At 45.1% G+C, this 26,649-nt stretch overlaps 1 protein-coding gene across 1 annotated transcript in view; it reads left to right on the top strand.

Annotated features, from left to right (window-relative positions):
• LOC139019558 (nephrocystin-1-like) overlaps window positions 1–24,539 on the top strand; it is a 94,860-nt gene extending 70,321 nt beyond the window's left edge. The window contains exons 16-20 of the mRNA XM_070428560.1: window positions 6,368–6,467; window positions 14,287–14,399; window positions 14,819–14,892; window positions 21,835–21,879; window positions 23,501–24,539. Coding sequence (XP_070284661.1) covers window positions 6,368–6,467; window positions 14,287–14,399; window positions 14,819–14,892; window positions 21,835–21,879; window positions 23,501–23,773 — 605 coding nt within the window. The 3' untranslated portion in view covers window positions 23,774–24,539. The remainder of the gene's footprint in view (window positions 1–6,367; window positions 6,468–14,286; window positions 14,400–14,818; window positions 14,893–21,834; window positions 21,880–23,500) is intronic.
• Window positions 24,540–26,649: the final 2,110 nt, after the last annotated feature.

Raw genomic sequence — 26,649 nt, forward strand, 5'->3', positions numbered from 1 at the left:
ATTGAACACTCGGCTAAATTCATAAACAGGCTAATCCAGAGATTGTCTATTGCTAGTCCAAGGGTGTAGGCATGTGCAGTTGTGTTGTATATGTCAGATTGCCCTCCAGAAATATCGAGCACCTTCCAGTATGCTCCCTGGCCAGGCCCTGCAGTAGGCAATGGGCATGGAGAGTCAGACAGGGTGATCCTTGCCTCGTGCAGCTCCGAGCCTGACAGCGTTGGAACTTCACCTTGGCTCCTGAGACCTCCCCCTCCTTGTTTCACAGCTCAGGACACTGCTGTTGCCTCAGCAGTACCAGTCTCTCTTCTTAGAAGCGGAAGGTGTTTGAGGTCTGGGATGCACGTGGGTTGACATGCTTTTTAAAAAAAACTAGATATTTTTATTGATTTGAGAGAGGGAGAGAGAGAGAGAAACATCAATGATGAGAGAAATTCATTGATCAGCTGCTTTCTGCACATCCCCTACTGGGGGTCGAGCCCGTAACCCGGACATGTTCCCTGACTGGGAATCAAACCGTGACCTGGTTCATAGGTCTATACTCAACCACTGAGCCACGCCAGCTGGGCTAGATATACTTTTTTGTTGTTGTTAATTCTCACCTGAGGATATTTTTCCATTGATTTTTAGGGAGAGTGGCAGAGAGAGGGAAAGACAGAGAGAAACATTGATGTGAGAGAACCACATCAATTGGTTGCCTTCTGCATGAGCCCCAACTAGGGCCCAGACTGGGGAGGAGGCTGCAACAAGGTACATGCCCTTGATGGGAATCGAACCTGGGACCCTTTGGTCCATAGGCCAATGCTCTTTCCACTGAGCCAAACTGGCTAGGGCAACATGCTTTTTATTTTAAAAATTAAATTTATTGGGATTACATTGGTTAATAAATCACATAGATTTCACGTGTAGATTTCTGTGGCACAAGATCTGTACATTGCACTGTGTACTCACCACCGAAAGTCAAATCATCTTCCATCACCATATATTAGACCTCCTTCACCCCCACACCTTCCCTCTGGCAACCACCACACTGCTGTGTGTGTCCACGAGTTTCAGTTTTATATCCTGCATATGAGTAAAATCATATAGTTCTTAGCTGTTTCTGCCTGACTTATTTCACATAGCATAATACAGTATTCTCAAGGTTCATCCATGTTATTGCAAATGGCAGTACAGTGGGGCATTGACTTATGAGTTTAATTCGTTCCATGACTGAGCTCGTAACTCAAATTAATCGTATGTCAAATCAATTGTGAACGAGTGAGACACGATGCTGGGCTGATGTTGTGGCGTTCACTGTGACATTTGCTGCGCCAACTAGCGGTGGGGTATCTGAAGCTGGCTCGCAACCCGAATTTTAGCTCGCAACTCAAAGCAAAAAATTGTCTGAGAGACAGCTGGTATCTCAAAAAACGCATTAGTCGGGACACTCGTAAGTCAAGGCCCCACTGTATATCTTTATTGATTTCAGAGAGGAAGGGGAGAGGGAGAGATAATAACGTCAATGATGAGAGAGAATCATTGATGGGCTGCCTCCTGCATGCCCCCCCCCCCCCCCCATGGGGATGGAGCCCCCAACCCGGGCTTGTGCCCTGACCGGGAATCGAACTGTGACCTCCTGGTTCATAGGTTGATGCTAAAGCACTGAGCCACGCTGGCTGGATTGTACCACATCTTTTTTTCCCCAATATATTTTTTAAATTGATTTTAGAGAGGAAGGGAGAGAGAGAGAGAGAGATAGAAACATCAATGATGAGAGAGAATCATTGATCCGCTGTCTCTTGCACACCCCCAACTGGGGATCAAGTCCACAACCTGCACATGTGCCATGATAGGGAATTGAATCGTGACCTCTGAGTTCATAGGTCGACGCTCAACCCCTGAGCCACGCTGACTGGGTGTGTACAATTTCTTTATCCAGTCCTTTGTGCAGTACACTTGGGTTGTCTCCATGTCTCAGCCACTGGGAATACAGCTGCAATGAACTTAAGAGTGCATATATCTTTGTGAATATATGTTTTTGAGTTTTTCAGGTATATAGACCCAGGAGAGGTATTGCTGGATCATATGGTAGCTCCATTCTTAATTTTTTGAGGAATTGCCAGACTGTTTTTCATAGTGGTTCTACCAGTCTACATTCTCATCAACAGTGAATGAGAGTTCCCTTTTCTCCTCAACCTCTTCAACACTTATTACTTGTCTTGTTGATAATAGCTATTCTAACAGGTGAGAGGTGGCATCTCATTGTGGTTTTAATTTGCATTTCCTTAATTGCTAGTGAGGTTGAGCATCTAGCTGTTGGCCATTTGTACGTCTTCTTGGGGGAGGTGTCTGTTCAGGTCCTCTGCCCACTTTTTAATTGGGTTGTTTGTTTGGTGTTGAATTTCATGAGTTCTTTGTATGTTTTTATTTATTTCTTCTTTAGCCCATTTTTTAGTAGTATGTTGTTTAATCTCCACATAGTTGTGGGTTTCTTTACTTCCTTTTTCTAGCTGATCTCTAATTTTAAGGCACTGTGGTCAGAGAATATAATTTCAATCTTGAATTTGTTGAGGCTAGTTTTGTGACCCAACATACTGTCTATCCTTGAGATTGCTCCATGTGCACTGGAGAAGAATGTATAGTCTGATGTTCTGGGATGAAAAGCTCTATAAATGTCAATTATGTCTATTTGGTCTAGTGTGTCATTAAAGATCCATGTTTCTTTATTGATTTTCTATTTGAATGATATATCCAGAGCTGCGAATGGAGTATTAAGGACCTCAACTATGATTGTGTTTTGATTTCTTTCTCCCTTTAGTTCTAATTATAGTTGCTTTATATATTTCATGATCAGATGCATATATATTAAGAAGTATTATGTTCTCTTGATGTAGTGTCCCCTTTATCATTATAAAATGTCCATCTTTGTCTCTTGTTATCTTGAATTTATTTTGTCAGATAAAGTATGGCTACACCTGCTTTTCTGTGGATGTTTTTTGCTTGGAGAATCAATTTGCACCCTTTTACTTTGAATTTACCTTTGTCTTTGCAGCTTAGATGTGTCTCTTGTAGGCAGCATATGGTTGGTTGGGTTTTGTTTTTTGATCCACTCTGCTACTCTGTACCTCTTTATTGGTGAATCCAGATAATTTATATCCTATATAATAAAAGCATAGTATGCAAATTGTCCCATTGACCAGGAGGTTGTCCGGGAGTTTGACCGGGGGGGCAGGGCCTACCAGGGGAAGGGAGGGAGGCTCTGCCCAGTGGCAGCGGCAGGCAGCAGGGGGAAGGGAGAGAGGCCCTGGCTGGCGGCAGCGGCAGGCGGCCGGGGGAAGGGAGGGAGTACCCGGCTGGCAGCTGGCAGCCACTAGGGACCCTAACCAACTGAGCCCCACCAGCCAGTGCAGGAATTTTGTGTACTGGGCCTCTAGTTTAGTATAATTATTGATGTAAGAGGATTTCCTATAGTCATTTTATCTTTTGTTTTCTTGTAGCTCTGTGCCTTCAGTAGTTCTTTTCCTTTGTGTGTTTCTGTCTCTTGTTTTGTTTGGTGGTATTCTACACTTCTTTCTTCTGCTTTCTCTTTTTTAAGCTATGTGTTTTAATTTGGGGGGTTTTGTGTGTGGTTACCATCAGGTTTATGAAAAATAAAGTTGCATATGTACTGTAGTTTTTTCTCTTTTGAGTGCATCTAATCTCCATCCTCCTTTGCCAGTTCAGACCTTCACTCCTCTCCTCTTTTATGTTTTTGTTATAACAAATTATTCCTATTTATGCTGTAAGTTGTTTGGTGATCATACTCATAGTGTTGTGACCTTATCCTCTTTAAGTAGAATAATTCCCTTAAGTATTTCTTGCAGTGGTGGTTTTCTGGTGATAAATTCCCTCAGCTTGTGTATATCTGGGAACATCTTTATTTCTCCTTCATATTTAAAGGATAACTTTGCTGGATATATTATTCTTTTGATGAGAACTTCTCTCTTTCAGTCATTTGAATATTTGGTTCCACTTTCTTCTGGCCTGTAGAGTTTTTGTGAGAAGTCCGATGATAATCTGATGGGTTTTCTTTTGCAGATAACTTTCTTCTTTTCCCTGGCTGCTTTGAGATTTTTTTTGTCATTCATTTTTACAATTTTAATACAATGTGCCTTGGAGAGGGCCTCTTTGGACTGAGGTAACTAGGTGTTCTGTTTGTTATTGGATTTGAGGATCTAGTTCTTTCCATAGGTGTGGGAAGTTCTTATCCATTGTTTGTTTAAATAGGCTCTCTGTTTCCTTATCCCTCTCTTCTTCTTCTGGTATGCCTATTATTATTATACTAGAGACCCGGTGCATGAATTCGTGCACCACTGGGGTCCCTCAGCCTGGCCTGTGGGATTGGGCTGAAACTGGCTCTCTGACATCCCTCGAAGGGTCCTGCATTTTGAGAGGGTGCAGGCCAGGCTGAGGGACCTCACCGGTGCACGACTGGGGCTGAGGAGGGACACGGGAGGTTGGACAGCCAGGGAGGGACCGTGGGAGGGCTCCAGGGAGTGTCCGGCCCATCTCGCTCAGTCCTGATTGACTAGACCAGCCGTGGGCAAACTACGGCCCGTTTGAAATGAATAGAACTAAAAAAAAAAAAAGACCGTACCCTTTTATGTAATGATGTTTACTTTGAATTTATATTAGTTCACACAAACACTCCATCCATGCTTTTGTTCCGGCCCTCCGGTCCAGTTTAAGAACCCATTGTGGCCCTCGAGTCAGAAAGTTTGCCCACCCCTGGGCTAGACCCCAGCAGCAAGCTCACCTACTGGTTGGAGCGTCTTCCCCCTGGTGGTCAGTGCATGTCACAGTGAGCAGTTGTGCAGCCTTAGCATATCATTAGCATAGTAGGCTTTGATTGGTTGAACGGCCGACTGGCCGACCAGACACTTAGCATATTTGGCTTTTATTATGTAGGATTGCTTTTTCTGATGGAGTCAGATAGTTCTTATAGAGCTATTTCATTTTTTTAAATGCTCGGGTCTCTCTCTTCTTTTCTATGCATCATTTCTAGATTACTATATTGATATCACTAATTCTTTTCTCCATCTGGTCAGTTCTGTTTCCTATATTCAGTAGTTTACTCCTAATCTCCTTAGTTGCATGCTTCATTTCTAGGATTTCTGATTGGTTCTTTTTTTAACACTTTAGATTCTTTGGTACAGTACTCATTTTGTTCATTAATTTGTATTTTGAGTGTATTAGATTGCCTGTCTATATTTTCTCACATCTTGTTGAGTATTTTCAGAACTGCAATCTTGAATTCTCTGTCATTTATATATTTCCATGTGTTCCAGCTTGCTTTATGGAGATTTTTCATTTTTTTCTGGGCTTCCTTATTTCCATGGTTATTCATGGTATTTGCTGGTCCCCTTTGTCTAGGCATCTATGTATTATATTGGCCCTTCTCTAGCATCTTTATTTGAACAGGTCTTTCTACTGTTTTCAAGTAGGTGATGCTGAATCACAAGATTTTTAGCTCTGTGACGTCCCAGAGCTGCCCTCCACAGCTCCGATCAGACATTACAGCTGTGCTGCTTGGGGGTGGGCTTTGTTTTGCCCTCACCATAATGGTGATCCCCGGACCTCAATGGTGTCCCCCCCCCCCAAATAGGGATCAATCACTGGAGGAAACAGGGATTCTGCTGCAATATCTCTCAGTTTACAGATAATGTGCTCCTTGACCTGACACCAAGGGCAATGGAAAGTGAGTTTGGGGAGTCCAAGGGGGTGATGGGCCTCTGTGGCTCCATCTTTGCCTAGAACACTAACTGTCCAACAGCAGACAGTCACGACAGAACCCAGGCACTGTGTCCTTACCCCAGCCTCTCAGCTGGGTCAGCTGCTGTTCATGCCACTTGCCCTGCTGGAGAGCCACCGAGACTCTGTTCTTCCTGGCCCATGGAAATACCTGCTTCCTCCTTTTTCTGGGGCTGAGCTAGCAGCCAGCTCCCAGCTGCAGGGCTGCATCTGTGGCCGTGTGAGCTCTCTTCCTTTCTTGCCTCCCCATTTGCTCCTGGTTGACCACCTTTAGATGATTCAATGCATGGGTCTCTCAGGCATGCTTCTATATTGAGCATGGAATCCTTTGTTGAGTTATATAGTTGATAAACTTGTTAACAAGTTTCAGGGGGAGAGGCCAAGGGGATCTCTCATACTGCCATTCCTCTAATGTCACTCCCCAGACATGCTTTTTAAACTCCTTTTTTTCTTTGTAAATCAGCCACAACAATGCAGCTATCAGGGGCAGGCACTGGTGGTGAAAAGACTTTGTTGTGTTATAGCAAAATACCATGTGTGTTATACGCACTGTCCCAAGCACTTAAAGTTGTAACATTTATTAATTTTTTTTAAGCACAAGGGAGTGTTTTCCATCAGATGATGATGATGAGGAGGCAACCGCAGCTTCTAGTAAAACTGAGGTCTTTGAACAGAAGATCAAGAGACCTACTAAGGTTGGTATGCCTTCTGTGGTTTCTGTTTGGGAGCTCGGGTCACTCAACATGTGTAGACCATCTCTGCTCCCAGCTTCCCTCCTGCTTGGTCATCTTTTGTTGGTTAGTATTTCCTCACTAGGGGCCCAGTGCACGAATTCGTGCACCTTGAAAGGAACTGTGGGCTGTGAGGCTGTGGTGGGCACAGGGGTGGGTCTCGGCCCATCCTCCGCGCCCCTGCCTGGCTCCTCCCTCCGTGGCCCCCGGCCCCCTGTCTGCCAGCAGGCCCGCTCCTGCCGCTGCTGCTCCCACACGCTGACAGCGCCGGCCTGGCTTGCACTCGCTGATGGCGTAGAGCGATTGGGGCCGGCGCTGGGCACCAGCAGTGGGTGTGAGCGGTGGCTCTGGCGCCAGCTGCGACTGCAAGTGGGCCGTTGCCAGCAGCAGGTGTGAGCAGTGGCTGCTGGCCCTCATTGCCCCTCAGGAGCAGGGGGAGGCGGAGAAGCCCTGAGGGATGATTGGGGCTAGCAGCCACTGCTTGCACCTGCTGACAGTGCCGAGTGATTGGGGCCGGCTCCGGTGCCAGTAGCAGGAGCCGGCAGCAGGTGCAAGTGCCCACTGGAACTGCAGTGTGCGGGAGCAAAGAATTTTCAGTAACCACCAGAGGCTTGCCCTGATGACAGCAACCGGCACCCTGCCTTGGTCTGGCGCCCCCGCTCACCTGCTTCACCATCCCACTGCAGCCAATGCCCGCCATGTTCCACGCTCTGCTGCCTGCTGCCAATGCCCGCCATGTTCTTCATGTGCTCCCTAGTGGTCAGCGCACATCATAGTGACCGGTTGTTCGGTTCTGCAGTTTAGTCTATTTGCATATTAGGGTTTTGTGTGTATATATATATATATATAGAGAGAGAGAGAGAGAGAGAGAGAGAGAGAGTAACTTGTTTGCCAAAGATCATGGAAATGGAATAACAAGTTCAGATTAGATTACTCTTCTACTTACTAGTTAGCACAAAGGACAGATTTGGTCAAAAATAGAGTAGAGAACTATTAAGTGGGCTTACTGACCCATGAGTCTATCTAAAGAGAACTTTTTAAAATGTTAAGTTTGTTGAGGTATAATTTAGTTTACTCCTTTTAGTTTACAGTTCTTTGAGTTTTAACAAATCAGTACAGTCAAGATAGAGAATGTGTCCATCACTCTAAAGAGTTACCTCTGCTGCTTTGTCTTTGTTCTCAGTGCCCCGCCCCAGCCCCAGCCCCAGGCAATCACTCCTCTGTTTTCCTTCCCAACAGCTTTGCCTTTCCCAGAATGTCTTATACATCAGATCATATAGCATGTAGGCTTGTGAGTCTGGTTTTCACTCAGCATAGTGCTTCTAAAATTCATTCATGCTGATGCCCGTGTTAGTAGTTTGTTCTTTTTTGTTTTAAGCAGTACAGGAGATATTGTGGGATCAGCTCCAGATCACTGCAATAAGGTACATATCGCAATAAAGCAAGTTACATGAATTTTTGGCTTCCCAGTGTATATAAAAGTTATGTTTATACCATACTTTAGTTATTAAGTGTTCAATAGCATTATGTGTAAAAAAAAAACCCAATGTATATACCTCAATTTAAAAATGCTAACCATTATCTGTTACTGTTGGAAAAAAGGCCAGTAGACTTGCTCAACTGAGGGTTGCCACAAATTTTCATTTTTTTTTCTTTTTATAAGATTTAAATATATATATATATATATATATATATATATATATATATATATTTGATTTTAAAGAGGAAAGGAAAGGGAGAGATAGAAACATCAACAATGAGAGAAAATCATTGATTGGCTGCCTCCTGTACGCCCCACACTGGGGATCGAGCCTACAACCCAGCATGTGCCCTTGACCGGAATTGAACCCAGGACCCTTCAGTCCACATGCTGCTCTATCCACTGAGCCAAACCAGCTAGACCAGCCAGGGCTTTTTTTTTTTTAATATAAGATTTTTAATTGATTTTTAGAGAGAGAGGAAGGGAGAGGGACAGAGAAAAACATTGATGTGAGAATGGAACATTGATTGGTTGCCTCCTGAATACTCTTTACCCCTGGGGATTGAGCCTGCAACCTGGGCATGTACCCCAATTGGAATCGAATTAGCAACCCTTCAGTGCATGGGATGAAACCTAACCAACTGAGCCCCACCAGCCAGGGCCAGATTTCCAATTTGTAAAAAATGCAGTATCGCTTTGGCTAGAGTGACTTGGTTAGAGTATTATCCCATGCGCCAATAGGTGCTGCATCTGATTTCATTTCAGGGCACATATTCAGGTTGTGGATTTGATCTCCAGTTAGGATGCTTATGGGAGGCCATCAATTGATGTTTCTCTCTCACATTGATATTTCTGTCCATCTCTCTCTTTCTCTCCCCTCCTCTCTTAAAAAAAGTCAGTAAAAATTAAAAAATACACACAACACAATATCTTCAAAGCACAATAAAGCTAGATGTTCTGGTATTCCATTGGCTGGATGTATCATAGTGTGTTACCCATGAATTAGTTGATGGACATCTGGGTTGTTTCTAATTTTGGCCTATTATGGATAAAACTTCCTCTAAATATTTGTATATGAATTTTTATTATGTGTAAATGTACTGTTATTTCTGATGGGTACAGACACTTAGGAATGGGGTTGCTGGGGCATCTGGTGTTTGTTTATTTTATAAGAAGCTGCCAAGCTATTTCCCAAATGACTACACTATTTTACATTCTCACCAGCAGTGTATCAGCATTTCAGTTGCCCCATATTCTTTTAAAAAAATACATTTTTATTGATTTCAGAGAGGAAGGGAGAGGGAGAGAAAGATAGAAACATCAATAATGAGAGAGAATCACTGATCGGCTGCATCTTGCCTGTCTCCTACTGGGGATTGAGCCCACAACCTGGGCATGTGCCCTTGACCAGAATTGAACCCAGGACCCTTCAGTCCACAGGCTGAGGCTCTATGCACTGAGCCAAACCGGCTAGGGCTCAGTTGCCCCATATTCTTGACAACACTTGGTATTCTCAGCCTTTTTGTTTGTTTTAGCTATTTTAATAAGTAAGCAGTGGTATCTCATGGTTTTTGTTTTGCATTTTCTGCAGGGAGCTTTTATACTAGTAGAATCCAGGTCTGTCAATTTCAAACTCAGGAACCTTTTGGAAAAAATCATAGAATCATCTTTCTTGGGGTCTCAATGTCTATATCTTATAAAGAACACAGTAGAAATATCAATCCCATAAGTTGTAATGAAGTTTAATGAAAAAAACATAAAAAACACTTAGCAAGTATTTATAGTACATGCAATTAAGCAGTGTGAGCTCTAATAGTTGGCTAATCTTATGATTATATCTATATATATAAAAGCCTAAGTAACCGTCCGGGTCAAAGGTCATACACATGGAAAATGTAGCTGTTTCCATCCGCGACGTGTCCCTGTGTTCAGAAAAGTCTCTCACGACTTGTTCACGCTCTACTCAGAAAGGGTACGGAGATACGTAACGGCTTTTTAAAATAATGTGTCCTCTTATGTTTAAAATGAGGATTTCGCTATCAAAAGTGAGGAGAAAGCAACATTACAGCTGCTCTCACCCCTCTTGCCCTTCGGGTGATAGTTGTGCGTGGGGCTGCGCGCTGGTTCGTGGGCTGTCGACGAAGCCGTCTGGGTGCCTCACGAGGTTCTGCCGGCTTCCCAGGGGCTGTCGCAGCCTCGCAGGGGCCATCTCAGCCTCGCAGGGGCCATCGCAGCCTCGCAGGGGCCGTCTCAGCCTTGCAGGGGGCACCACATTCCATGTTGGGGGTGAAGGTGCGAGACAGAAGCTCCTCTCGCTGTCTCTCCTGCTGCTTCCTTGTGTATTGCCGATGCTGGAAGTTTCTGAAAGCAGTCTGCAGGTGCTGGACATCATACTTTAACTGGTCAACATGAAGTTTGTCATTCTGTCTTTTGTTGGGCGGTTCCTTGCTGGACAGAATCTCCAGGCGTTCTAGCTGGCTGAATATCTGGTATGCTTGCTTGGATTTCGTTTTCTACTAAGTGCACAGACTGCTTGTCTGCCGTCTCCCGGCGTCCCATGTGAGACTGGATCTGGTGGACCTGCTTGTGCGTTTGCTGGTACAGCTGTTCCATATTGCTGGCCCAGTCAGGTCCGGCTCCAGCTTTCTCCGAACCTGATTCTGCTTCTTGAGTGTGTCCCTTATGGATGCAAGGAGTTGAAATCTGCAGTTTGTTGGGTTCGATTTTGTCATTTTAAATCATGCTCTGAGTTTAACTGCCCGCCCGGGCACCCTGTGTGCAACCCGACCCAGGGCAGCGAGGCGGGACAGCATGGCTCCTCTGTCATCCCAGCTTCCTCATCACAGCTCTCTTGGGGGCCTAAGCCTTTAGTCGGACATCCCCCGAGGGCTCTCTGGCTGCCAGAAGGATGTCTGACTGCAAGCTTAGGCCTGATCCCCCCAGGGAGTGGGCCTAAATTGACAGGTGGACATCCCCCATGGGGTCCTGGACTGCAAATGGGCGTAGGCTGGGCTGAAGGACTCCCCTCCCCCTGCCGAGTGCACAAATTTTTGTGCACCAGGCCTCTAATTTATAATAATTACTGACAGGAGAGGACTTACTATTTCCATTTTGTTACTGATTTTCTATATGTCTCAGATTTGTATTGTCCCTCATTTCCTCCCTTTTTACCTTCTGTTGTGTGTGTTTATTAATAAATTTTTATTGATTAAAGAGAGGGAGGGAGAGGGAGAGAGAAATATCAATGATGAGAGAAAATCATTGATCAGCTGCCTCCTACATGCCCCTTACTGGAGATTGAGCTCGCAACCAGGGCATATACCCTTGGCTGGAATCGAACCTGGGACCCTTCAGTCCGCAGGCCAGTGCTCTATCCACCGAGTTAAAACAGCTAGGGGTCCTTCTCTTGTGTTTAATTGATTTTTTTTGTAGTGATACACTTACTCCTTTTCATTTCTTTTTGTGTGCATTCTATAGATTTTTTTCTTTGTGGATACTATGGGGATTACATAGTTATAAGAATCTATTTTAAACTGATAATAATTTAACTTTAATGTTGAAATTTATTTTGTTTTTGAACCCTTAATGTGTACCATGCATTGCATTGAACACTCCACACTTACCTCATTTTAATCTTTTTATTAGCCTTCTGAAATTCAGGTATTGCTATCTGTATTCTACAAACGAGGAAACCAAAACACAAGGAGAATAATTAATTAGCCCGAAGTTACATAGCTAGGAAGTAGCAAAGTCAGAATTCAGTCCAGGTCTGCTACACTCTCCCATGTTCCACCTAGTACTGTGAAGAATCAGCTCACATTTCTTCTACATTCATCACATCACATCAGGTGGGATGGCCACATGGCTTTGTTAAAACATGTAGCTGACTAGGCTCTATTTCCAAAACACATAAACATGCCTTTTTTTAAAATTAAATCTTTATTGTTCAGATTATTACATTTGTTCCTCTTTTTTCCCCCCATAACTCCCCTCCTTCCAGCTCCCACCTCACCCTCCGCCCTCACTCCCCACCCACTGTCCTCACCCATAGGTGCACGATTTTTGTCCAGTCTCTTCCCGCATCTCCCACACCCCTTTTCCCCCCAAGAATAGTCAGTCCATTCCCTTTCTGTGTCCCTGATTCTATTATAATCACCAGTTCATTCTGTACATCAGGTTATTTATTCACTTGATTCTTAGATTCATTTGTTGATAGATGCATATTTGTTGTTCATAGTTTGTATCTTTACCTTTTTCTTCTTCTTCCTCTTCTTAAAGGATACCTTTCAGCATTTCATATAATACTGGTTTGGTGGTGATGAACTCCTTTAGCTTTTCCTTATCTGTGAAGCTCTTTATCTGACCTTCAATTCTGAATGATAGCTTTGCTGGATAAAGTACTCTTGGTTGTAGGTTCTTGGTATTCATCACTTTGAATATTTCTTGCCACTCCCTTCTGGCCTGCAAAGTTTCTGTTGAGAAATCAGCTGACAGTCGTATGGGTATTCCCTTGTAGGTAATTGAGTCTCTTTCTCTTGCTGCTTTTAAGATTCTCTCTTTGTCTTTTGCTCTTGGCATTTTAATTATGATGTGTCTTGGTGTGGTCCTCTTTGGATTCCTTTTGTTTGGGGTTCTCTGCGCTTCCTGGACTTGGAAGTCTATTTCTTTCACCAGGTAGGGGAAGTTTTCTGTCATTATTTCTTCAAATAGGTTTTCAATATCTTGCTCTCTCTCATCTTCTGGTACCCCTATAATTCTGATGTTGGTACGTTTGAAGCTGTCCCAGAGGCTCCTTACACTATCTTTGTATTTTTGGGTTCTTTTTTCATTTTGCTTTTCCGGTTGGGTGTTTCTTGCTTCTTCGCATTTCAAATCTTTGACTTGATTCTTGCGCTCCTCTGGTCTGCTGTTGGGAGTCTGTATAATATTCTTTATTTCAGTCAGTGTATGCTTACTTTCTAGATGGTCCTTTATCACACCATCGAGGGTCTCATTAGATTTCCTGTACATCTCATCAAGTTTATCGACAGACTCTAGAAGCCTCTTGAGAGACCTCAAAAGTGTGGTTCTGAACTCAATATCCTCCCTTGATAGTTTTGTCCTGTTTCTTTGTCTCTGCATTTTTTACGCTTTCTTGGTACACCCCCTAGTGGTCTTTGTGCGCAGTCTTGTTGTAGTTAAGCCTTGATTGTTATAGTTAATACTAGAGGGATTTGACCTCCAAGCCGACTGGCTGTGATAATCAGCTGTGTTTGCAGTGGAAGAACTTGTGTCCTCTAGGGAGGTGCTAATCTAGCCTTTGCCTGAGGCTATCTGGCAAATGCCTCTGTGCAGGGCTTGGGTGGGGCGGGTCCCACGGGATCAACAGGGCGGAGGAGGGAGCAGTTATGGCTGCTCTCAGTCCGTCCCCAGGGTCTCTGCCTCTCTGTCCCAGCAACAGCTGCAAACCTCGGAGGGACCGTAGCCAGACAGTCCTGCTTCTCCCGTTTGAGTCTGGGTCCCTAGAGACTTGCCCGGATCTGGAGCTCTGAGTCTGAGGCTCCCTCTGGATTGAAATAGACAACCTCGCCCTCAGCCACCAACCCGCGCCACGCACACTCCGCACCTTAGTATTTTACTTCAGCACTGCGCCTCCTCTGATTCTTGGTTCCTCCTAGTTGTAGAACTTCCATTCAGCCAGCCTTCCTGTGGTTCTGGATGATGTCCGTTCCGTCTTTTAGTTGTATTTTTGAAGTGGTTGTTCGAGGCAGCAAACTCCGGCGTTAACCTATGCCACCATCTTGGTCGGAACCTGCCTTTTTTTTAAAAAAAAAATTGATTTCAGAGAAGAAGGGAGAAGGAGAGATAGATAGAAACAATAATGATGAGAGAGAATCATTGATTGGTTGTGTCCTGCACACCCCCCACTGGGGATCAAGCCCGAAATCTGGGCATGTGCCCTTGACCAGAATCGAACCTGGGACCCTTCAGTCTGCAGGCCGACACTCTATCCACTGAGCAAAACTGGCTAGGGCTCATGGCTTTTTAAAAATTTGACATTTAACATGGGTGTATAGCTAAAATAGAAGCATAGCTATGGCAGCACAGGGTGGAGACTTGAAAGTGTACACATAAAAATGTAAATTATCTGAAGTTTAACGTGACCAACTTGGAGTGGGAATTTCCCATATAATTGTTGCATTTTTCCCAATGATGAAACAAAACTTGGAATAGTTCATTAAAGTAATACACACATTTAAAAAACATTGTAGGTTGGAGTGTAAGATATTATTTAATGAATACATTTCTTTTCTTCTTTAATAGTTTACTGCCGGAAACATTAATTGGAAGCATGTCCTACATTCATTTGTTGATATTTTATCGCCAAATTCTTGGAGATGTACTCCTAAAAGACAGGTTGAGCATGCAAAGTGCTGGTAAGGGGGTCTTTGCAATTTCCTTTTGTACAGTAATGCATCATCATGCTTTGAGTAAATGTAACCTATGTCAGCCTGTGTCTTCTGCTTCCAAAGGTGAGACCATGGTCATGAGAAAAGTGAGTTTGGAAAAAAACAGAAAGGAGAACACAAGTTTCTAGTCTTATTCTGTTCAGAGCCACTTCACTCCCCTCCTAAAAGCTCTGTTTACATGGTACAAGACTCATTCCAGAACCCTCTATGTTGTGTACATAGGGGGGGTGGGGGTTGAGGGGACAGCTTTGAGCTCCTAGAGGTTAAAGTGTTAGAATGTGTTGTCAACAAATCTTGTGACACAGTGATTCTAATATGTTATGTCTGTTGCAGTAAAACATGTTGGATAAAGTTTGTATAAATCCTTTTTGGTCTTTGTATTTCAGATTTGATCAGTAATCCTGTACTGGCCACCTTCCCCAAGCTCTTGGAGCAGCCTGACGTGGTGGATGCGCTCAGGGTGGGTAGTATCATGATGGGAACCTGGTGGGTTCTGAAAGCAATTAAACACACAACATTAGTGTGTTCTGACATCTATTCTTTTTTTTTTTTGCCCCCTATTTGGATGACATCTCCTGATCTGTGTCCACTTTTTAGCTGACTTGGGCTCATTCTTCCTTTCTTAGCATGAGTGTTACTTTTCCAGGCTTCCCAGCACCCAATAAGCAGGTGAAGGGCATGCTATGTACACTGTTGCAATCTCTTATTTGTTTTTTGTTCCTTAACTTAAGATGGCCACTAATTGTGGCCTAAGAGCAAAAATCCAAAATAGTTTGTTATATACATGAACTGAGTTCTCAGGGGAGAGTCAGGGCACACATATCATTTTTTATTTAATTCAACATATACTGTCTGCTGCATGAAATAGCAGCTGGTTGAACCACATGAATTCTTCAATTTTCAGCCATTTTTGACCTTCAAAATGTCAATTTTATAAAGTTCAACTTATCATAACAGGGTCAGCAAACATTAGAAGACCTGTATGCCCATAAGGCAGATGTTCAGATACCATGGCAGGTGCCACAGGGGAAGCATGACCCAGGTCATTGGAGACTTAATAAGGCAGCAAAGGAAGACCAAGGACTGTTCCATTAAAGAGCTCCTGGGTGAGATGGACCTAGTACATGCTGGGGCCAAGTCCGGTTTTGACATGCTGAGATGGGAGTGAAAGACATTACAGGATAGATCCCAAGATGGCTACAGAGTAGATGGAAACTACACTCATCTGCTTCCCACCCCAAACTGGGTTTACAGGTAAATTATAGAGCAGTCAACCTGAATAACCAACTGAAGGCTAGCTAAACTGAAATATTATACCAAGGATTTATAGAAGAAGCCACTTAGAGACTGGCAAGAAGAGTGGAGACGTGGAAAGGGCTGGCCCCCACACCCAGGTGTGGTAGTGGCTGAGAAGCTGGAGGGATATTGTGACTACAAAACTTCCTCCCCCCAGTATCATGGCGTCTCAACCCCATGTAGAGAGAACACAGAGCAGCAGAGATGGGAACAGGAACCCACATAGCATCTGGTGGTGAAAATCAGTGGGTCTTCAGTCTACCTGAAAGACCCAGATGCCACCTTCACAGGGATGAGCAATCCTATTAACAGCAACAGCCTGGGGAGTGCACCACCTCGTCTCCCACTGCTAGTGAGACCACTCTGCCATGCTTGGGTCGTATGGAGGGATCTGCTGGCTGTACCCAGCAGTAACTTTTGGGGCCCTCTTTTTCTATGAAGGGTTTTGGTGAAGATTCAGACAGTGACTAAACTGTGTGACTTTTGGAAGAATGCTGGTCTCACCACCTTGAGCACATAGCCAGTGCCCCTTCCCCACTTGTTGAATCACTTAGCAGGCCTGCTGAGTTCAGTGGTGCAGGGGGACCAGAGTGCTGTGCAGAGTTGGGACTTTCAGACCAGTCTCTTGGGGAAACTTTTGTCCAGGAACCAGACAGGCAGATGCTGGGGGGTGTGGCTACTCCTGTCTCTCTAGTGATTTCAGTCTCTGCTACCCAGGAAGGGGAAGATGTGCCTGTCCCCTCTCCTATAGACTTCAGGACACCCTCCCACCCTCCACTGGGAGACTGTTGGGATCAGCCCTGCAAAATTCTGGATACCCCATCCCATTGGGCTCAGTTCTGTAAGGGGAAGGGAGAGTAGCTCAGAGCTGGGACATTAAAAGTGTAAGCCCTTGGAGGCTATTGTCCGGGGCTGGGGCAAAGTGCTTAGCTCCCTCCTGTGGGCTGTGCTGGCATCATCCCCATGGAAGACTTCTTTGATATGTCTGCATGAACCTGAGGCAGCTTAGCTTGCTCCTGCAGAGAGGACGGCTGGCTGCACTGAACCTGAACCTGCAGTGAGCTCCTCCAGGGGGAATAAGAGTTGGAGACTCAGACAGAGACTTAGTGGTTTGGCTCTGGAGTAGGGGCCACTTTTTCCTCATTGAGTGCCTGACCACATGATCTAAGTAGGGACCCATTAGCCCTGTCCTCCCAACCCCAGTTATCCCACCCTACTGAGCTTGCAACCTGTGGAAGGGGATGTGGTTTGTGGCCACCCTGTTGGGCCCACTCAACAGTCATTTTTTGGCAAGCTCTGGAGGAAGACCAGGCAACTTTAGGGTGAGCCAGAGTAGCTGACAGGTGGAGGTGGACCTCAAAGAACCTTGGTCCTTTTACAGATCTACCACCAGCTCTAACCTGGAAGAAGCTGATCATTATATAGAAATTGATCCCTCCTCCACACACCCAGGTCCAGTAGATGCAGCCACAAATAGTGAACAGAGTGGTAGCTCCAGACAGGTTGCCTACAGTCAGTTACACAAAACATCTGAGAGTGACCTGTACCTGAACCCCACCCAAGTGGACCCAGAACCAGCTCAGCCAGTGGTGGGCTGCAGATCAGACCAGAGCTCGACCCTTGTAGCCACACAAGCTGCACACCCAAAGGGGAATTATAGCAAGCACCAGACCCTCCTAGAAACAACTCTGCCTCAAGGGGCAGCCCCTGAACAGTGTCTCATACACAACGTCTTGTATAGTCAGCCAGGCTGAAAGATTAACTCTATCTACAAAAGGGCCAACAGCACTCAAGACTCAACTACAACAGGAGGGTGTACATAGCCCACAAAAAAACCCCCAAAACATTTCTGGAGCAAGGAGCTCAGGTGATCTGGAAGATTGTGCCATTAAGCACGAGACACCATCATCATAAAGCCATCATAACAAGTTTGGCAATCATAGCAGATCTACCTAATGCACAGAGACAAAATGGGGAGATAAATAAATAGGCCCCAAATGAAAAAACAAGATAAATCCCCAGAAAAAGAATTAAATGAAATGGAAGCAACTAAAATACCAGACGCAGAATTTAAAACAATGGTTATAAGGATGCTCAAGGACCTTAGGGGAGAATGGATGATCTCAGAACTTAAAGAGATAATAAGCAATAAAAAGGACATAGAAACCATAAAAAAGAACCATTTGGAAATGAAGAATAGAATTTCTCAAATGAAGAATACACTAGAAGGAATCCATAGCATATTAGATAAAGCAGAGGATTAAATCACTGATTTAGAGGACAAGATAACAGTAAGCACCCAAGCAGAGCATAAGAAATAAAAAAGAAAAGAAAAGAAAAAAAAAAGAATTAAAAAAAAAATGAGGACAGTCTAAGGGACCTTAGGAACAGCATCAAGCATAACAACGTCCACATTATAGGGGTACCAGAAGGAGAAGAGAGAGAGCAAGGGATAGACAAGAAATAATGTTTGAAGAAATGATGGCTGAAAACTTTCTTAACCTGGTGGAGGAAAAAATTGTACAAGTTCAGGAAACAAAGAGAGTCCCCATCAAATTCAGGAAACCCAAAGAGACCCAAACCAAGACATGTTATAATTAAAGTGGCAAAGGTTAAAGACAAAGACAGAATCTTAAAGGCATCAAGAGACAGAAAAGAAAAAAAAAGGCATCAAGAGAGACAGTTACCTACAAGTGAGTTCCCATAAGGCTGTCAGCTGATTTCTCAACAGAAACATATCAGGCCATGAGAGATTGGCATGAAATATTCAAAGTGGTGAAAAGCAGGGACCTGCAACCAAGACTAGTATATCCAGCAAGCCTATCATTTAAAATTGAAGGTGAAATAAGGCGCTTCCCAGAAAAAAAAAAAAGCTAAAGGAATTCATTACCATTAAACCAGTATTGTAAGAAATGTTAAAGGGCCTACTGTAAGAAGAAGAAATATATAGAGAGAGGAACATAAGTATAAAGTATAAAATGCAATAAATAAATGCTTATCAATAATAACCTTCAGAACTCTTACCATTTGCAACAGCATGGATGGAACTGGAGAGCATTATGCTAAGTGAAATAAGCCAGTCAATGAAGGAAAAATACCACATGATCTCACTCATTCATGGATAATAAAGACCATTACAAACTTTTGAACAATAATAGATACAGAGGCAGAGCTGCCTCAAACTGATTGTCAAACTGTAGTGGGAAGGCCAGAGAGGGTTGGGGGGCAGAAGGGAGGGGAGAAAGAGATCAACCGAAGGACTTGTATGCATGCATATAAGCATAACCAATGGACATAAGACACTGGGGGGTAAGGGAGGCCAGGGGATTGTCAAGGGCGGGGGGTGGGGGAAGGACACATATGTAATACCCTTTGTAATACTTATTATTTTTTTAAAAAAAGAATAAAAAAAAATAAAAAAAAATAATAACCTTCAATGTAAACAGATTAAATGCTCCAAAAGACACGGGTAGCTGAAAATGGATAAGAAAACATGACCCATGTATATGCAGCCTATAGGAGACCCACCTCAGAACAAAATAGTCACATAACTGAAAGTGAAAGGATGGGAAAAAAATTATTCCATGCAAATGGAAAGGGGAAAAAAAGCTTACGTAGCAATATTTATATTTGACAAAATGTACTTCCAAACAAGATAATAACAAGAGACAAAGAAGATTACTACATAATACTAAGGCGATTGATCCAACAAGAGAATATAATCCTTGTAAACATGTGCACCTAAAATAGGAGCACCTAAATATGTAAAGAAAATCTTGGTGAACATTAAGGGAGAGATTGACAGCAATACAGTCATAGTAGGGGATTTTAAACACCCCCATTATCATCAATGGATGGATCTTCTAGACAAAAATATAACAACAAGGAAACAGCACACTGGGTAAGGTTGATTTAATGGATATTTACTGAACATTTTATTCCAAAAGCAGCAGAATATACATTCTTCTCAAGTACCCATGCAACATTCTCAAAGATCACATGTTAGGACACAAAATAAGTCTCTACAAGTTCAAGAAGATTGAAATATCACACATCTTCTCAGATCACAGTGGTATGAAACTAGAAATTAATTACAATAACAAAACGGACAAACATTCAAACACATGTAGGCTAAATAGCATGTTATTAAACAATGACTGGGTTAACAGTGAGATCAGGGAAGAAATAAAAAATTACCTGGAATCAAATGAAAATGAGCACACAACAACCCCAAATCTATGGGACACAGTGAAAGCAGTTCCGAGAGGAAAGCTCAGCATTAAGGCCTACCCCAAGAAACAAGAAAAATCTCAAACAATTTAACCCTATATTTAAAAGAGCTAGAAAAAGAACAACAAACAAAGCCCAGAGTAAGTAGAAGGAAGGAAATAATAATGATCAGAGTGGAAATAAATCACATAGAGACTAAGAAAAAAAAATACAAAAGATTAATGAAACCAGGAGCTGATTCTTTGAAAAGATAAACAAGGTTGACAAACCTTTAACTAGATTCATCAAGAAAAAAAGAGAGAGGACCCAAATAAATCCAAATGAAAGAGAAGTAACAACTGACATTACATAAATACAAAGGACTGTAAGAAAATACTATGAACAACTATATACCAACAAATTGGTCAACCTGGGCGAAATGGATAAATTCCTAGAGACATACAATCTTCCAAAACTGAATTAGGAAGAATCAGAAAACCTGAATAGACCAGTACCAACTAATGAAATTGAAGCAGTAAAACAAACAAACAAACAAAAAAACTCTCAGCAAACAAAAGTTCTGGACGGGATGGCTTCATAGGTGACTTTTCCCAAACATTCAAAGAACTGATACCTATCCTTCTCAGACTATAACCCAAAAATTCAAGGGGAAAAGACAAGCTCATCTTACGAGGCTAGCATTATCCTAATTCCAAAGCCAGATAAAGACACTACAAAGAAGTAAAATTATAGGCCAATGTGCCTGATGAACACTGATGCTAAATTCCTCAACAAAATATTAGCAAACCAGGTCCAGCAATACATTACAAAGGTCATACACCGGCCGTGCGTCTACAGTTGCTGAGTGCTGTTCGAGTTAAGTCAGATTCCTTACAGAGTTTGTGACGTGTGAGCCCCTTACTGTTAACTTAGCCAAGTTCAGTTTGTTGTTGGCGCTTTGATGATGATGGCGGCTCCTGGTCTGGTTAGTGACGCGCTCTGGCCTCCAAGGGTCCTCTTCAAACTCTCTGGCCCCAGGCACAGCCACCAGCGGTGGAGGAGCACAGCCCCCAAGGCAGTTCTTTCAGGAGGAACTGTGAACATCTGGGGGTGGCTCCTGCCAGCGATGGCCCTGCAGAGGGGAGGGGGGGCGTACCTCTGTGGTCTCCGTGAGGAACCTCTTTGTTTTGTGGGGACTCTTGGTCCTGGTGCCACATGTCATGTTCACCCCAGGGCCTCCCCATTGGGGAAGGTCAATGCATCCACGGAAACCGTGAACTCAGGCGCCAGCGGGAGGGTACCTGCCAACAGGCACCATGTGAGGCCCAGGAGCCAGCAGCTAGAGCCCGGGCACTCCCTCGGGTACAGTGTGCAGAGCTGGCACCGGAGACTTCGATCCTGACTTCGGTGGGGCTCCCTGAACTCTGGGGTTTTATTTCTGTAAAAGAGCGTTGGGGAAGCCTCGTGGGCAGGTGGAAATAGTGACTTGTAAGGCTGTGCTGCATTTGTGCCCCATGACCACCGTCATCTTCCAGGCAGACTGTAGACAAGTGTGGTATCGGCAGTTTTCTATGTCTCTACTGGCTCACCTGCAAAGCTTGCTCGTGTTTTATTGTTCAGGTGCTGTGTCTGTGCAGTTTGAATGTGTGTGTTCACGTTTCATTGATTCTGATCGTAATCAGTTTAACTTGTAAGAAGCACGGGCTTCTGGGACGTCCCTCCCCGCCTGGCCGGTCTGGCTCCTGGTTAGAAGCAGGCGCCCTCAGACGTTCTTACGGTGGCGGTCCTGACAGGGTTCTAAACCCCGTCCACCAGCTTAATTACAGTCAACTTGCAGGCGTGTGGCAAAGACTTGCGAACCCTCAGATTAATATATCATCATTTGTTTCCTTTTCAGAGTTCGTGGGCTGAAAAAGAAAGTACATTAAAAAGATCGGAAAAGGTAATGTGTTTTTCCACGTGCACTTAATATCCACAGTGTCACTGCTCCCACATTCTAACATGGGCTCTTTTTCTTAGCTAAAATAGTCATAGTCATACCCCTCTCACTCTCTTAAATGGTGTCATTACGGTTGTAAAGACACGTTCCAGGAGTGTCTGGGTGCCGATTCCTAATGTGAACCGACGCTGGATTGAGAGTCATTTCAGGTCACCGAGTGTCATTTAGTTGAGGGGAGATTTTAAATCAAAGCTCCCAGTTGACTATCAGATTTCTCTTATTTTTAAAAAATTCCTCCTGCTCTCAAAGTGTATAACAGGTAAGGAGAAGGAAAAGGAAAATTGGCCGAGCCATGTCAGACATTGGAAAACACAGGTGTGCCTGTTGCCACAGAAGCGTGGTCATCACACACCAGCAGCACCATCCCTGTCAGTGAGCAACACCCTGACTGCTCCACTCCAGGGTCCAATAGACGGTCCTGGGAAGGGCCACATGGTCGGTACTTTTGGCTTTGCGGGCCCTATGTTCTCTGTCACAGTGACTCAACTTTGCCATCGTAACATCTGAGTGTGGCTGTTTCTATAAAACTTTGTTTATAAAAAGTAGCAGGGGCTACATGGACCCATGGGCTATGGTGTTTGGACTTCTAAAGCCTTAGTTATCTACAAACTAAAAACCCTAAATGTTAAAAAAAAAGTACCCATATTGTATCCTTATTTGACCTTTGCCAGAATTGGCAGTTTAAAAATTATATTTTTTTATTGGATTCAGAGAGGAAGGGGGGGGGGGGAGAGAGAGAGAGAGAGAGAAACAAGAGAATCATCCATTGGCAGCCTCCTGCATGTCCCACACTGGGTAATGAGCTCAAAACCCAGGCATGTGCCTGGCTGAGAATCGAACTGTGACCTCCTGGTTCACGGGTTGACACTCCTGAGTCACGGGCAGGGCTAGAAGTGGAGGCTTAATGCTATTCTGGTGAAGCCATGGGCAAGGTGTTGGCCTGTGGAAACTGCCCTGCGCACAGGGTGTGCTTGGAGGGCGCATCTCTATGCAGATTCCACAGCGTGTGGACACCTCCACCTTCGAGTGCCCTGCCCTGTGATTCCCACTCAGCCTGTCTGGTGGGGCCGAATGGCAGTGTCTACATTGCAGTCCTCTTGTGATGGGGAGAGTCCGACCGGGTCCTTACTGCTGGGGCCCTTTCTCTGGGTTTCATGCTTGTGGCCCTTCCGTTGTACACGAAATCGTCTGATGTGCTGTGATGGGACTAAGGGGCACAGCTGGCTTCACAATCTGCTTTCGTTGTATTTACTTGGACCCACATCCTTGTCACCAGAATTAGACTTCAGCGCCCATTCTCCTTGGTGGGAAGTGAGACCCTCAGTGGCCTTAGCAGAGCCCCGGTCTCGAGGAGTCGCCCGCAGCCCCACTGCTCCACGTGACTCGGTGACTCCTTTCCACTGAGGGGCTGCTTCCTGCTGCGTCCCTGGTGCAGAGCCGCTGACCAACCCAGCAGGCAATGTGCACCTCCGCCCACCTGCAATGGCTTTTAGTCAACAGAGTTCATAGAATCTAACACTTAATGATGCGGATCCACTCACAGTAATTTGTGGTATTTTCCCAGAGAGACACAGAGTTCCTGAAGGCTGCGTTTCTCCTAGTTTACCACGACTGTGCATTGCCCCTTCTCCACTCCACACTCCTGCCCCCGTTCAGGTGGGCAGAAGAAGAGACCGAGGCCACGAGGTGGAAAGTCATTGCGGACTTCCTGAAGCAAAACCGGGAAAACCAGGGCGCCCTCCCAGCTCTGCTGTCACCAGAGGGTGTCCATGAACCTTTCGACATTTCAGAGCAGACCTACGACTTCCTGGGTGAGATGAGACAGAAAGCAGCCTGACTGGTGGCCTGCGGCCCTGCAGGCCCACCGTGCTGCCCGATAAAGTACAGCCAGAAGTAACCGTCCTTGTGTGGATCACATTCTATAAGAAATACCTATCTGGTCATGTGAATCTTTTAATAAGTTTTTATAAGGAGTACTGTTATATCTAATTTTAAACTTCTTCAAAAACCAACTAACAAATATAAGTTGACTGTATTTATAGATGTGTATAAAAGCAAGGTTTTTAACAAAAGCTGAATTATGATTATTCAAGAAAGTGACTATAGAACCCAGGGGATGGCAGGAGATAGGTCCAGGTCATATGTCTTATAAGAGTCTAGTGTCTAGAGCAGGGGTGGGCAAACTTTTTGACTCGAGGGCCACAATGGGTTCTTAAACTGGACCGGAGGGCCGGAACAAAAGCATGGATGGAGTGTTTGTGTGAACTAATATAAATTCAAAGTAAACATCATTACATAAAAGGGTACGGTCTTTTTTTTTTTTAGTTTTATTCATTTCAAATGGGCTGGATCCGGCCCGCGGGCCATAGTTTGCCCACGGCTGTTCTAGAATATAGAAATGCTCCCACACAACGGTGTCCGCGGCAGCACCGCTTCCTGCGCAGGGGCGTCTGAGCTGCTCGCTCCCCTGTTGGGCTTGTGCCCGGAGCATCTGATGCCCTAGCACAGCGCCAGGCCAGGGAATGGGGAGGGGGTGGTGGTGGGGACAGGCTCCCCGTCCCCTCAGCGCCCCAGGTGGACGGATCCCACAGAGGAACCGCGGAGGAAGGAGCCAGAGGGAAGGTGCCGGCTGCAGGGCCCGCCATCGCCTTTTCGTGGCTGCGGTGACATTAAATCCAGCAGCGCTGTGGCCTGCGATGTCCTAGCCCTGGGCCTGCGCAGAGTAAGGCGGCCACGCACGACAGTGGGCATTCCTCCCCGTCCATGGTCCTCCTGTCCACAGTCCCTCCCCTTCCCGTCCACGGTGCCGAGGAAGGGCTGTGCCTCCAGGTGGGAAGGGCTCAGAGCTGCGACTCCTGAGGCTCAGGCTGAAGGGAGCCGGGTCTGCGGCCGCAATGCCAGAAGGAGTCACTGTGGACTCAGCTCAACCTCAGGATCTGGTCGTGTGTCTTGTAGTCGTTTTTCCGGCTCTGGAGGCAGCTGGACCTTAACCTGTTCGTGTGTCTGGCTTTGCCAGCAAAGATTACTTTGCAGAACTTTGTCCTTTCCAAGAGGCTGCCTGGGGAAGCAGGACAGGCGCCCAGCTCTGCAAGCCCTTCCCAGGTCGGCGTCTCTGGGTGACCTTCCGAGTCCACCCCCTGGGCAGCCCTGTGTGTGGGGGAGCCCTGGGCGAGGTGAGAATGAAGCCAACTGCAGGGACAGTGCGGAGCAGAGCTGAGGACACAGGATGGACGTCCTTGGCGGCGCTGTGATCACTGGGTCCAGTTCATCTGAGCCCACATTCCTCTGAACCGCTCGCCCCGGAGGCAGCAAGTTCCCTCCTCCGTTATCCGGAACGCGTTCTTCTAACTTTCAATGGAAGCCGCCCACTGGCTACACCTGCCCCTTCCTTCCCAAGGCACCTCAGGGTTTCCCCTGGCCTCCTGCCCCTGGTCAGGTGACCAAGAAATCTTCTCTGAAAAGTGTGTAAAGCAATGTTGGTGGGAAGAGAGTTTGAGAAGTAATAAAAGATAAAAGCAGTTGTCCCAGTCTCTATGCCTGAGAGTAGATTCAATCATTTGAAGCATGAATTGAGTGCCTACTGTGTGCTGGCAGTATTTGCTGTGAACCAAGTGACTGCTCTCCCGGAGCCAGCTTCCTGGGGAGGGGCAGGGATGGGGATACAGAGCGGATGAACCAATAGACAGGGGTACTGGGTGGTGACAGTGCTGTGCAGAGAATCACAACAGGCCGGTGCAGCCCGGTTCTGGTCAGACAGGGTGGCTCTGCCTCCTCCTCCGCCCTCTGAGGGCAGCGAGAGGCCTGGGCAGTATCTGAGGACCCGGAGCAATAAATGGGAGCAGGGAGTTTTGGGAAGGAAACCAGAACTCAAACTCCACCAAACTGGTGGAGGTTCCATTCTCCTCCCTCTGGGCTCAGGGACAGCCTGGGCCTGGGAACTGCACAGGAGACAGACCAACATCTCCAGGCGAAGCCTCGCTTGCTGGTGTGAGGAATGGGAACGAGCCCTACAGCCAGCGCACAGAAAACCCCTGTTATTTGTGTGTTTTCCATCTTTCCCGCCCGGCCCCTGCAGGCTAGTGACAGTAGTAATACCAAGTGCAGTGGCAGCCAGACAGGTGACCAGAACGCTGAGGGAGGGGGACTCTCCTCTCCGATGACTTTTAAGGAAAAGACAAAATTCTTATCAATATAAAATTCAACTGATTGAACAAGCTTTGTTCTCAATAAATTTTTAATATAGGAACTTTTAATAAGTTAAGGAGGGAGACTTACTTCAGAGTCAAATAGTCCAAAGAAATAACACATTACAAGAGATTTTTTTTAAAAATTAAATCTTTATTATTCAGATTATTACAGTTGTTCCTCTTTCCCCTGCCCATAGCTCCCCTCCACCCAGTTCCCACCCCACCCCCTGCCCTTACCCCCACCACTGTCCTCGTCCATAGGTGTACGATTTTTGTCCAGTCTCTTCCCACACCCTCCACACCCTCTTCCCCCCGAGAATTGCCAGTTCACTCCTTTTCTATGCCCCTGATTCTAGTCTATTCACCAGTTTATTCTGTTCATCAGATTTTTTATTCACTTGATTTTTAGATATGTATCGTATTTACTTGTTGATAGATATGTATTTGTTGTCACTTTGTTGTTCATAATTTTTATCTTTACCTTTTTCTTCTTCTTCCTCTTCTTAGAGAATACCCTTCAGCATTT

The sequence above is a fragment of the Myotis yumanensis genome, unplaced genomic scaffold, assembly GCF_028538775.1.
Source record: "Myotis yumanensis isolate MYYU_CA2020_CCGP unplaced genomic scaffold, mMyoYum1.0.hap1 SCAF_11, whole genome shotgun sequence".
In the NCBI taxonomy this organism is placed as follows: Eukaryota; Metazoa; Chordata; class Mammalia; order Chiroptera; family Vespertilionidae; genus Myotis; species Myotis yumanensis.